Consider the following 12,680-nt stretch of genomic DNA (forward strand, 5'->3'; position numbering starts at 1 on the left):
GGCTGGGGACCCCTTGTGAGTGTCCAACCCCTCTCTCTGCATGTCCTGATATGCCCCCTTTGCAATAAGGAGCAGCCACAGGCAATGCAGGACAAGCACCAGGCTGGTGACACACCTCAGGTGACAGCAACTGAACAGAGCAGCAACTGGGTGCCCGGGCATGATTTCTTTGTATATATCTTTGCACATGGCAATGCAGAACAACTTTCATACACGCCTTGACCCCTTTTAACTGGCTTTGTTTCCCAAGATTGTTTCTTGGAATTGTGAACTGGAATTTTGATCCACAATGTCCATTAGCATGTGCACACGCATGCACACACGCACGCACGCACGTGTACACGGTTCCTGAGAGAAGTATGATTCCTGAACTTTGTCCTTTCTAATGCAAGAGTGGAAAGAGACAAAAGAATCTACAGAAAACACCAGTGCTGAGGGGTCGCTCTCTGACTATGTTAATTCAAAGACTGTATGACAACACAAATGTGTAACACAAACAATGCCGCCTCTGAGGCCTGCCCCTAAAGGAACACAGGGACCAGTGGCGACAGCCAAGTGGACTCACACCCAGCTAGTGTGACTGCCGAGTGCGCACAGGCTGGTTAGTGGTGCCAGCAAGTGTTAGAAATGCCATCGGCTCCCACAGGGCTGCTCACACACTGTGGATCGCCCTGGTTGTTAAGGACAGTGGCATTCTTCTTGCCCGAGGATATTGCGCTGGGCTGTCAGCCACAGGATGAGACAAAGAGAAGAACAGGGATTATGTCCACGTGGCAAGGCCCCAGTGGCCACTCTGCCCCCCCGGGCAGCCGCCATGTGGGGGAAATTACATCACTCTCTGTACAGCGCGGGCAAACAGACACAAGCCCCTTTCCTAACGCTCCAATTCCATTTCAGAAACACGAGGATGAAAGTGAAGCCTGGCTGCACAGACAGGTAACGCCACACACCGCTCCCCATGCATCCCTCACCCTGAGCCCCTAGCTCTCCACCAGAGTGGGGGTGCTGGGGGGTTCCGTACAGGGAGTCACATGGGGATTCCCACCTGGGACCACCCACGTGCATGTGCTGTTGTGACTGGGGTGGTGTGCGCACAGCCCTCTCCCCTTCATGTCCCTGGGAAGCTTGCCAAATTCCCCGGGTGGTACTTTGGGAGTCACTTCCTCCAGGACAATGATGGGAGAGATCTCAGCTCCCCAGTCAGATGATGTAATTGGTGAACTCAAAATAGTGAGCCCGGAAAAGCTGCCCGGGGTGGGGGGTGTGGGGGGGTCTGTAGTGACTAAGTAGATGAACATGTGGTTGGCACCCCTGTTTATTCTTTGGAATGATTTTATAAGTGTGACGTCTCTCAGTGAAATATTTTCTCAGAAACTTCCCGGGATCATCCCTGAGATTTTTTTTTCCCTTATGCATAACTCAGGCTCTGGGGCTGAAGACTGAATGAGGTTGTGGCTCACTGGTAAAGCACGTATGCAATGTGCCTGAGGTCCAGGCCCCAGCACGGAAACAGAGAACTCAGTCGCTGGAGATAAGAAGGGATGGAGAGTTGGCTTAGTGGCTAAGATGCAAACTGCCCTTGGTGAGGAGTGGGGTTCACATCCCAGCTCAGTGCTGAAGGGCTCAACACTGTCTGTAACTCCAACTTGGGTGATCAGACACCTCATGGACCTCTGAAAACCCTCCAACTCAAGTGCACATACCCACACACAAACACACCTAAATTTTAATTTAAAAAATAAATCCTTAAAAATAAGAGCTATCAGGAGAACCCTGGGCGAATCACCCTGTGATATGTTCTTTGAATTAACATTCTCAGAGAACGACCCCTTAACACTGGTATTTTCAGTGGATTCTTTTGTCTCTTTCCACACTTGTGTTAGAAAGAACAAAGTTCAGGAAACTTACTTCTCTTTTATTCCACCTGAGGAAATAAAAGTTATCTTCAAGTCCTGTAAGAAAAATCAAAACAGACTTGAATCCAAAGAATCATTGCAGAGAGGGCTGGAGACAGAACTCAGTGGTAGCATGCTTGCTTAGCACGTATAAAGCCCAGGTTCCACCCACAACAAAGTAAGACAACAAAGGAACTATGACTAAAAACACAGTTATGTGGTTTTTTATTGACATGGAAGGATCTATAATTGAGAATACAACCATCAACAGTGGCCCCTGTGTTAGTTACTCTTCTGTCGCTGTGATAAAGCACAACGACCAAAAACAAGTTATGAATCAAAGATTTTATTTTGGCTTCTGATTCCAGTTGGATAAGGGTCCATGATGATGGGGAGGCATGGCAGCAAGAGAGAGGCAGGTAGCAAGGCCAGGAAGCTGAGAGCTCACATCTTCAGATCAAACATGAAGAAGAGAAAGCCAGTGAATTGGGATGAGGCTATGACTTCCAAAGCCTGCCCCCAGTGACATGCTTTCCCCCCAAAGATGCTGCACCACCTCCCCAGACAGAGAACCAGTTTCCTAGGTGTTTCTTAACCCAGAATGTGCACTGAGTGCCAGCATGGATCTCTCTGCTCCCTGCCAGTGGATACAATGAGACTGGCTGTTCACATTCCTGCTGCCTTACTGTCCCTACCATGATGCACTGCATTGTCAAGCTGAATCAGAAAACATAACAACAATAACAACAAAACATTATCTCTTAAGTTGTTATTTTGTGTGGATATTTTATCACAGAAATTAAAAAGTAACTAGTACACATGAGATAAGGGGTTAATACTTAAATATATAAGGAACTGAAACAACTCAACAATGTTAAGACATTTTACTTTACATACATGTGTGTGTGCCTGCGTGCATGTATGTGCACCATTTGAGTGCAGTATCTACAGAAGAGGATATCAGATCCCTTGGAGTTGGAGTTACATACAGGAGGCTGGAAGTTGCCATGTGAGTGCTGAGAACCCACTTGGGTCTCTGGGGAAACAGCTAGTGCTCTTATTTGCCGAACCATCTCTGCAGCCCAAAGAGATGACTCAATTTTAGAAAAATATGCATGGCTCTATTTTAAAATAGAAAAAAATCTAAATATGCACGTCTCAAAGGCAGATGACACAAATAACCAACAGACACATGAAAAATACTCATCAGTAGCCACCAGAGAAACTCAGGTTGAAATCACAGAATGAAATCACATCACATCAAAAGGACGACAGATGTGTCTTAGGGGGACTATGGGCACTCTGACTGTTGGCAAGAATGGACTTTAGGGAAGCTTCTGGAAGATAGCATGGGGGTTCCTCAAGCAGCTAAAAGTAAGCTCCCACTACTGGTGGTATCCAAAGGAAATGACTCCTGTGTCACTGCATCACAGTCCACAACAGCCAAGACAACAATTTGACTGTCCAGCAAGGGACAAAAAGGTAAAGAAGATACAAAGAAGGTGTAAGAAGGAAACATGGATGAAGCCAGAGGACACCATGATAAGTGACAGGAGCCAGGCACAGGGGGATGAACGCCACGTTTATCAGTCACTCATCTCGTTGCTGTGACAAAATACCTGACGAATGTAACTTAAGGAAAAGGGAAGGTTGATGTTGGCTCATGGTAACAGGAAAGCCACGGCAGCAGGAATGTAGGGCAGCTGGTCACATGACTGAACCCACAGTCAGGAAGCACAGAGGCAAGTGGCGGTACTCAGTGGGCTTCCTCCTTTTTCTGTCTTTATTCAGTCAGGGAACCCAGACCAAAAGATGGTGTCAGCCAGTTAATCCTGTCGGGAAACAACCTCACGGTCAGGCCCCAAGTTGTACCTCACGAATGTTCTAGCTGGTTCTTCATCCGGTAAAGTTGTCAGTCAACTTAGCCACCATCAACCCCATGTTCTTACTCGAAGGACAGGATAGGTGCTTATTGGGAATGTGTGATGCTGCGGGATGTCGGTTGGTCTCAGTTTGTTTTCAGGACAAGTTAGCTCAGGAGATCCTAATACACAGCACAGTTCGATTGTCAATGTACTGCATGCTTTACATTTATGTGGAGCTGGAGAGGTGGCTGCTCAGTGGTTAAGAGAGGGAACAGGACAGGAGCCTACCATAGATGTCCTCTGAAAGACTCCACCCAGCAGGGGATCAAAACAAATGCTAAGACTCACAGCCAAACTCTGGGCAGAGCACTGGGAGTCAGTCGTATGGAAGAGTGGAGGGATAGAAGGACCCAGAGGGGCCTGCACAAATGGATGCACCAACCAAGGACAATGCATAGAGAGAACCTAGACTCTTGCCAAGATATAGCTGATGGACAGCTCATTCCCCTAGTAAGGGGAGGAGGGGCTACCTCTGACATGGACTCTGGTCCCCACTCTTTGATCATGCCCCCTTGGTGGGGCAACCTTACTGGGCCACAGAGGAAGAGGATGCAGGAAATCCTAATGAGACAGGATAGGGTAAGGTCAGATGGTAGGGTAGGAGGGCTCCCCTGTCAGAGGACTAGAGGAGGAGAACAGGGGGGAAGAGGGAGGGATGGAGGGTGATAATGGGAGGATATGAGTGAGGGGGTAACAATCGGGATTAATGCGAATAAATTATAAAAAATAAAAATAAAAAAGTAATGGCTGCTCTTGCAGAGGACGCAGGTTCCACTGCCAGCACCCACGTGGCAGCTCACCAAGCATCCGTAACCCCAGTTCCAGGAGATGCCCTTTGCTGGCCTCCAAGGGATTCTGCATGCCCATGCTGCACATACTCACGCAGGTTTCACACACATACACACACATTTTAAAAATAATGTATAACTGGATTCTAAGTCGTACGTGACATGAAGACGTTATAATGTGTGTATTTGTTAACTCCATTCGGTCATTATTAAATGCATACACACTTCAAAATAATATTTTATTTAATAAATATAATTTTTGTCAGTTAAAAATATTTAGCTGTAAAAACTTAAGCCAGCCGCTCCACTTAAGCATATGTTGTCCGTGGCATGTATCAGGATATCCATCCTTCCATCAAGGCTGAGTAATACTCCTTGTGTGGATCTACCACAAGTGTCCATTGAAGGATCCCCACCATGCTACTATGAGGACAAGACGCTGAGTGAAAGAAGCAGACACAAAAGGCCCCCTGTAGTGTAGTCTGTTCATATAAGACATACACAGAAACACAAAGCTGGCCAGTAGACGTCAGGGTGGTTGTTGAGGCTATTTTGGTTGGGAGGGAGGAGGGAGGTTTCAGCACTGAATGCTGGGATTACTCGGTCTTGTTAAATGCTGTACTTGGGATTCTCGCCTCCTTAGATTCTTTTTGGAAACAAACCAACTAGGGCACAGCTGTCAGCAATGTTCCCACCTAGACACGCAGATGGGATGGCTCCTAAGTCCCGAAGCACCAGAGTCAGCTAGGCTCTGAAGCCTCAGACAAGAGGAGAGCCGGGGAAAATCAGGACGGGGTAGAGCGAGCACAGGGAGACTCAGGGCCGGGTTGAAGGGAGGTAAGGACAGGCTCACGGAAAAGCCAGCTAGAAGTGTGTTCGGGGCAGAGTACAGTTCAGTGTCCTTGCACCCTACCCGAAGAGACTTCTCTTGGGGAGCTACTTCCTATCTGGTCTCACTCCAGTCCCTGGATGGACACACTGCCTTGGCCTGGGGTCCTGGGGTGGGTGGAGCCTCTAGCTGGCCTCTACTGTTCACCTCCTCTTTGGCCTGGCAGAGTGGCCACAGCACCAGCACCAGCTGCAATTCCCCATTCTCTGACTAAACGTCTCACCACGTGGGAGAAAACCACCAGCTCAGGCACAGGGTGTGAGTTCTGAAGTCCTGGACAGCGCTCAGAAACATGGAGACAGAGAAATAGTAACACTAGATTAATCGCCTTTGCTGTTTTAAAATGTAAATGTCTAATTAACCAAGCAAGTGGCTGATACTTGAAGACGAAATCACTTTAAATGTTAAAAAAAAAAACAACCTAGAAGTAGAGAAGATACCTACATGATGACTTGGACGCCCTCAATGCCCATTTTATTAAATGTTTTCTTAGAGCACTGTGTTCTCTATGGGAGCATCCTTTCTGGGATGCCTTGTGGCTATCAGGCTGCCCAGCCATTCACACAAGATAGGTGTGTCCCATCCCGGCCAGCTATGAGAAGCCACAGTGAGTCTAAGCATCTACACACTGTGGAACTCTATGAGGGGGTCAGGGTTGATGACCTACATATACCATTGCCTGGGACTCTACAAGGGGGTCGTAACTACTTAAGCTCCAGAGAATTCCAATTTCAAACAGCTTCCCATTGCATCCTTTTCCCCTAGAGGGATCCATAGACACTATTTTCTAAATTGATCTGCATCTTTCTGCATCCTTTTGGGGCTGCAGTGCTGTTGGGCAGCATAGGAGCCTGTGTAAGGCTGGGCTGCCGTCAGCTGCCAGGGAGCCTCTGGCTGCCCCTCAGAATATCAAGCATTTCTCATCAGAGTCCGCAGACACGACCCAGGGAAATACACTGAGGCCACACTCCACCGCCGAACCACCTCCTGTGTGTTGCAACAGTTTGCTGCTGCACACAACCCAGAAGACCCTGCAGACCCAGGGCGGGGGGAGGGGGGGCAGGGGATCCTGTCTGCTCCAATTGTTCAGCTCCCCCACTGTGGTGCCAGCAAGCTGGTTGGCATCTGCCGTACCATAGCCATCTTCATGCCCAGCCCTCATCACCTGCCCTTCTCTCACCATCCCCTTCCTAAAGACCCCAAAGAGAACCCCAGAAGCCAAAAACAGGATACATATGTGATACCTCTACCAACATCCCTCTCCTCTGAGAATATGCCAGAGAAATAGTAAATCTCATCTGGCCACATGCATGCCCATCACTGCTGCCAGACTGGCGAGTTGGCCCTGTTACAGATCTAGGAGGCCCTGCCCAGCCTCACACGCTTGCTGCCCAGCCTCACACGCTTGCTGCCCAGCCTCACACGCTTGCTGCCCACCTCACGACGCTCGTCTTGTGGGTGAGTTTTGGCTGTCTCACATCTTCAGCCAGATATTTGGCTTCGTGTATAGAAGGAACTAGCAGGAGCCAGGGAGAGACCGCATTGCTTGAAGGTCCGCTGTGGTGAGAGCTGGCAGTCAGGCAGCATAGAAAGGAAACCAGAATCCCTCCATGTCAAACAAGAGGCACAGAACTGGTATGGAAGTCCTGGTGCCCAAGTCAAAAACACCCTGCACTTTGTCACTAAAATTTGCTCTCTGGACTGGGGAGGTAGTTCAGCCTGTAAAGGGCTTGCCATGAAGGCATGAAGAACCGAGTTCAAACCCCAGAGCCCACACAAATGAACACAAGGCAAGGTGGAATATGTTTGGAATCCCAAGACTGAGAAGATGGAGACAGGGGATCCCTAAGACTCACTGGCCATCCGGTCTAACCAAATCAGCACACGCCAGGCCAATGAGAGACTCTGCCACAGAAAACAGGGTGGACAGTGTCCTGAGGGAGGACAGCCAAGATTGACTTCTGTTCTCCAATTACGCACAGACACACACACACACACACACACACACACACACACACACACACACACATTTGTTTACTACATGAGCAAGTTTCCAAAGGCTGCCCTTCTCTGCACATTCTGGAAGGTTCCAGAGAGCAATGGACAATGACTTCAGAAGCCGAGGCCTTCTTAACATGAGTACAGTGCTTCTGTCCAGAATAAATCATATCACTTTTAATCTCTGTCCAAAGTGCAAACTCTTCCCCTGCAAAACGAGGGAACTATTGCCTCATCCATCCCACGGTTGGCAAACAAAAGTCCATCTAAAAAGCCAAATTAACGGCTGCTCTCTCCACTCCCTCTTCTGTTAAATACCACACTCCCGACTCTAAATAGAAAAATCAATATTTGCAGATTAAAGGTTTCATTTTTATTGCAAATATTCATGAAGATTAAATGTCATTTTAATCACATGTTAGTTCATTTCTCTGAGCACGTCATATTTGCATGTGTTCCTTCACTGTGGGGAAATGAGTTTTTCCTGGGCCAGCTGCGTTTTATTTACTGTTTGTTCTTATCCCTGCATTATCAGGAAGCCTCTTCAATCATGTGTGTGTGTGTGTGTGTGTGTGTGTGTGTGTGTGTGTGTATGTGTGTGTGTATATACACATATGTATGTATATATACATATAATATATGTGTGTATATATCATATATATACATAGATAATATATGTGTGTACACACACACACACACACACACACACACACACACACACACACACAATCTTAGCTAGTAATTGGAGTAACCAGCTAATTGGTGTTTACTGATGCAAAGTCCAGACTTTGCGTTCAGAATATGATAAAGATGCTTCTGTACCAAACAAAGTCACTCTGCCCGTCAGTGGCCACTTCCCACTAGGGCAAGCTAAGGGCTGTAAGTACCTGCTCAGCTCTTGGGGTGCCAGGAGGAGTGTGGTAACAGGACACTGCTCAGGTCATATTCAGCTGGTAGCCCTGACCCCAGTTGTTTCCAGGGAAACCTGTCTAGTGCTCAGACCAATGCGTCACCTAGCATCTACCTCTTTAGGATGTCGCCAGTGAGAGCCAGGCCCAGGTGAGTTCCCTGCTGTCTGAGTTTTAAAATAGATATAGTTGCTCTGTGCGGGGTTTTTTTCCCCCCTTTGGGTGTGCCTCCTTAATGGGTAATTCAGTGTCAGATGGGTTTTATTAAGGAAAAGGGTAGAAGACAGGACTAGAGGGAAGGGTGGGGTTTATGGCAAGTCTTCCCAGTTGCCTTTGAGCTGGTGAGTGGCAAAAGTCAGTGCAGCAGCTTCTGGTGTTCAGAGGTTTCACAGCTGCCACTGAAGTCCAGTGTGTATCCCTGGGCTAAGTTCTCACCTGTGAGCTGTGCCTGGTGTGTGCACAGCCCATTTCTTCACTGATCTGTACACACTGTGGGCAACAGAGTTCTCTGCCTCTGCCGGGATGTGCATGTGCAGGTGTGTGTGGCTACATGGGTGTGCATATTTGTATAGGTGCATATAGGTGTGCATATGAATGCCCCTGCGTATGTGCGTGTGCCTGTGGAGGTCAGAGGTCAGTGCTGTGTCAGCCGCTCTCCACTTTATATTTTGAAATAGGATCCCTCGCTGGACCTGGAGCTAACCAAATAAATTAGTCAGACAGGCCAATAAACTCAGGGGATCCACCGGTCTCTGCTCCCACAGCTCTAGGGTTAGAGACCCCTGCTGCCACACGCTGCTCTTTACATGGTTCTGGGGATTTGAACTCAGGTCTTCAGGCTTGCACAGCAAGCATTTAACTAACTGAGCCGTCCCCAGCCCTGGTCTGTGGACTTGGGTGTCCCTTTCTCTCTGTGCTTTCAGAAAACCAAAGGTCTGACTCTCTAGCCCCAAAGAGACCTTCAGCTCCCTCTCTCATTACAAATTACATACAAAACACCTGAATGTACCCCTCCCCACCCTGCTCAATTTCCGTGTTCCCAGGAAGCTTTGTGTTGACCAGCCTGTCGCCCTTGTCCACAGAATGAAGAGCCTGTATTCTCCAAGGATGGCCGGAAGTTTTTCTTTGTCAGAGCGATCCCACAGGGGGGACGGGGGAAATTCTACCATATCACTGTGTCATCATCCCAGGTAAATCCTGATGCCTTCTGTGCTGGTGTGCTAACCTGGGAGGCTGGTGCTCACAGGTGGGTTCTGAGGCTGAGGGCAGCATGGCACCGTCCAAGTTTGGAGGCTCTGAGCAGGGCAACAGCCAGAGTCTAAATTCTCTATTGATGCTCAAGACCATAAACATGGCATATGACATTTCTAGAAATGACAGAGGCACACAGGAGACTAGAGATGACCGGTGAGTTGCCTGTCTGCCCTTAAGGCAGATCTGACCTTAAGGATATGGTAACTCAAAGTCCCCTGTTCTGGTCCAGCAGCTTAGGATGAGTGCTGCCCAGCAGGGACACAGATGTCTCGTGAATGCCTCCCTGGAAGCACAGTGGCTCCAGGAAGAGCTGCCTGGACGCTGAGCTTTGATGTCTCTGCCCTGAGGCAGAAGGTGATGAAGATGGTCATGTGCTTGACATTCTGTGTCACCAACCCCATCCTCTTGTGCAGGTTTGGTTTTAAAGCTGGCTGACGTTACCAAGAATGGGACAAGTGTATGAAATGTAATTGGAAACACCATTGATACGAAGTGGGAGACTATATATATATACACACACATACCTGAAGTGAAGTGGGAGACTATATATATATACATATATACATATATACACATATATATGGACCCAGAAGAAATATCTGGGAGGGAGAGGCAAGAAGGGCCCTGAAAAGCCTCGGGTAGGAATGATGGCTACTCCCTCCCAGCTTAGGCAGCCATTTCTGTTTTCAAGCCACTTAGTCACATGATTTATGGGCTGCCCAAAATATGATTTGATCTGTTCACTTTCTGGCTGGGGTCATTTCAAGCAAGATTTAATTTTTTTCTGATGCTTTCATTGAGCCCCAGTCTCTAGAAGCCTGCGGGTGATCAGAAATCGCTGAGAATCCCTTAGCATCCATCAGGAAGTGATTCCCACCCTACCCCAGGCACCAGCTCTGCCCTGGCCTCTGCTTCCAAGCCCAGGATGGCCTGAGGCTGCATTGCCTTCCTGAATCCACATCCACCCTCAGTCCTCACACACACTGCCTGCTCCTGGGTCTGCAGACCCACGTGTTGGCCTCCATCACCTGAGTTAGGTTCTATCCCTCCTGCACTGGCTCCCCAGGGTATATGCCTTTCAGGACAACTACCCACAACTGTACCTCAGCATCCCAACTGAAAATTTGAATGTTGCTTGCATCGGGCATCTGATGGCAGGTTCTGGTTGACTACAAGGCAGGCCTCTGGGTGACACTTGAGAACTCTGCCAGGTGAGCAGGAGTCACACTTAGTCCCTGTGGCACCTGGCCCCCAGCAGGGATGGCAGAGACAGTCAGAAGAATTACATTGGGTTCCTCCCTTCCTACGCCTCCCCTGATTCTGCCTGGTTCCCTCCCTCTCTCTCTCTCTCTCTCTCTCTCTCTCTCTCTCTCTCTCTCTCTCTCTTTCCTTCATCTTGGGTCCTAACACAAACATGAAATTCACAAATGTATCAGCCTTGGGTATGTGTCTGTAGAAGAAGGTGGGGTGAGGTGCCAGGAACAAGCCCAACAGAGGGACCACATGGTGTTCTCATTGGTTGCACTCAGACAAGGATGTGAGCACCAGAGTGCATCGCAGAGGATTCTGGATGCGAGTCAGGCTGTGTAGAAGAGAAAGAAGAAGGGGTGGAGATTGCCTCATGTTGAGAGGCTCCAGAATGATGCACAAGAGCTGGGGCCCAGTGTCTCCTTCCTGACGTCTCGTCTGTGTTTCAGCCCAACAGCAGCAATGACAACATCCAGTCTATCACCTCTGGGGACTGGGATGTGACCAAGATCCTGTCCTACGACGAGAAGCGGAATAAGATGTGAGTAAGACCTCGGGGTTGGATCCCAGGGGCCGTCTCTGACTGCTAGCAGATCCGCTTGTTATTTCTAGTCAAATATGCTGGAAGAGGGGAAAACGCAGCTCAGAGGGAGGGCCTCCTCTCCCCTCCTAGATCATGGCACTTACCCAGCTCCATTGTGAGCTCAGGCCTGACTGGCCAACTCCCAAAGCTTCAAGGCTGACAGAGGAAAGCTTGCACAGATCAGTAAGTCAGCAAGGGTTCAGAAATGTTGCTCTGTGGCAGCTGTTTGCTGAGTGTCTGTGACCTGGGCACTGGCTGAGCACATCTGCAGCATGGTCTCGCTAATACTATGGTTATATGTTATATGGTTATATGGTCATATCCTTGCCCATTTAAAAGAAAAACAAGACATGTGCTGGGAAAATGGCTCCATCATTAAAGTGCTCACTATGCAAGCATAAGGACATGAGTTCAAGTCCCAGGACCCACATGAAAGAACCAGGCATGATGACATGTGCAGGTAATCCCAGTGAGAGGGCTCTGGAACTCATCACCTAACCAGTGAGCCAAGGCCCAGTGAGAGAGGTGTGTGTGTCTGTCTGTCTGTGTGTGTGTCTGTCTGTGTGTGTGTCTGTGTGTGTGTCTGTATGTCTGTGTCTGTGTGTCTGTGTGTGTGTCTGTATGTCTGTGTCTGTGTGTCTGTGTGTGTGTCTGTATGTCTGTGTGTGTGTATCTGTGTGTGTGTGTCTGTGTGTGTGTGTCTGTGTGTGTGTGTGTGTGTGTGTGTGTGTGTGTGTGTGTGTGTGTGTGTACTGATTTGACCAAAAGAAAACAAGATGGGCAGCTCCTGAGGAAGGATACCCAAGGCCATCCTCTGCCTCTGCAGGCAAGTCCATGCATGGACACCTGTGAGCATATATACAATCATGCACACACATGAAATAAAACTAAATACCAAGGTGCAGAGAAATCAAGCTGCTTTGTCTAGATTATTCAGCAGCTAGCGGGGGGGGGGGGGGGGGGGGCGGGAGGGGGGGGAGTCTAGGAGTCTGTAGGCATCCAGGCCCAGCCCTGCACCTGATGCATTCTGCTCTGCCTCCACTGCTCGCCCAGGAGGCACTCTCAGGCTTAGGAGAGGCAGACATGCATGCCCCAGACCAGGTTTTATGGGATTGTATAAAGTCTCTCCTTGCTCTCCAGGAGCTTACTAATCTGTAGGGAAACTGTGTGTTCACAACTAGGTATGCACTGC

At 48.7% G+C, this 12,680-nt stretch overlaps 1 protein-coding gene across 4 annotated transcripts in view; it reads left to right on the plus strand.

Annotated features, from left to right (window-relative positions):
* DPP6 (dipeptidyl peptidase like 6) overlaps window positions 1-12,680 on the plus strand; it is an 830,087-nt gene that overhangs the window by 763,557 nt on the left and 53,850 nt on the right. For all 4 annotated transcript variants that reach the window (XM_084787789.1, XM_084787791.1, XM_084787788.1 and 1 more), the window contains exons 12-14: window positions 898-936; window positions 9,486-9,593; window positions 11,355-11,446. In XM_084787789.1, coding sequence (XP_084643915.1) covers window positions 898-936; window positions 9,486-9,593; window positions 11,355-11,446 — 239 coding nt within the window. The remainder of the gene's footprint in view (window positions 1-897; window positions 937-9,485; window positions 9,594-11,354; window positions 11,447-12,680) is intronic.

This window comes from Acomys minous, assembly GCF_964271855.1.
Source record: "Acomys minous genome assembly, chromosome: 6".
Taxonomy (NCBI): Eukaryota; Metazoa; Chordata; class Mammalia; order Rodentia; family Muridae; genus Acomys; species Acomys minous.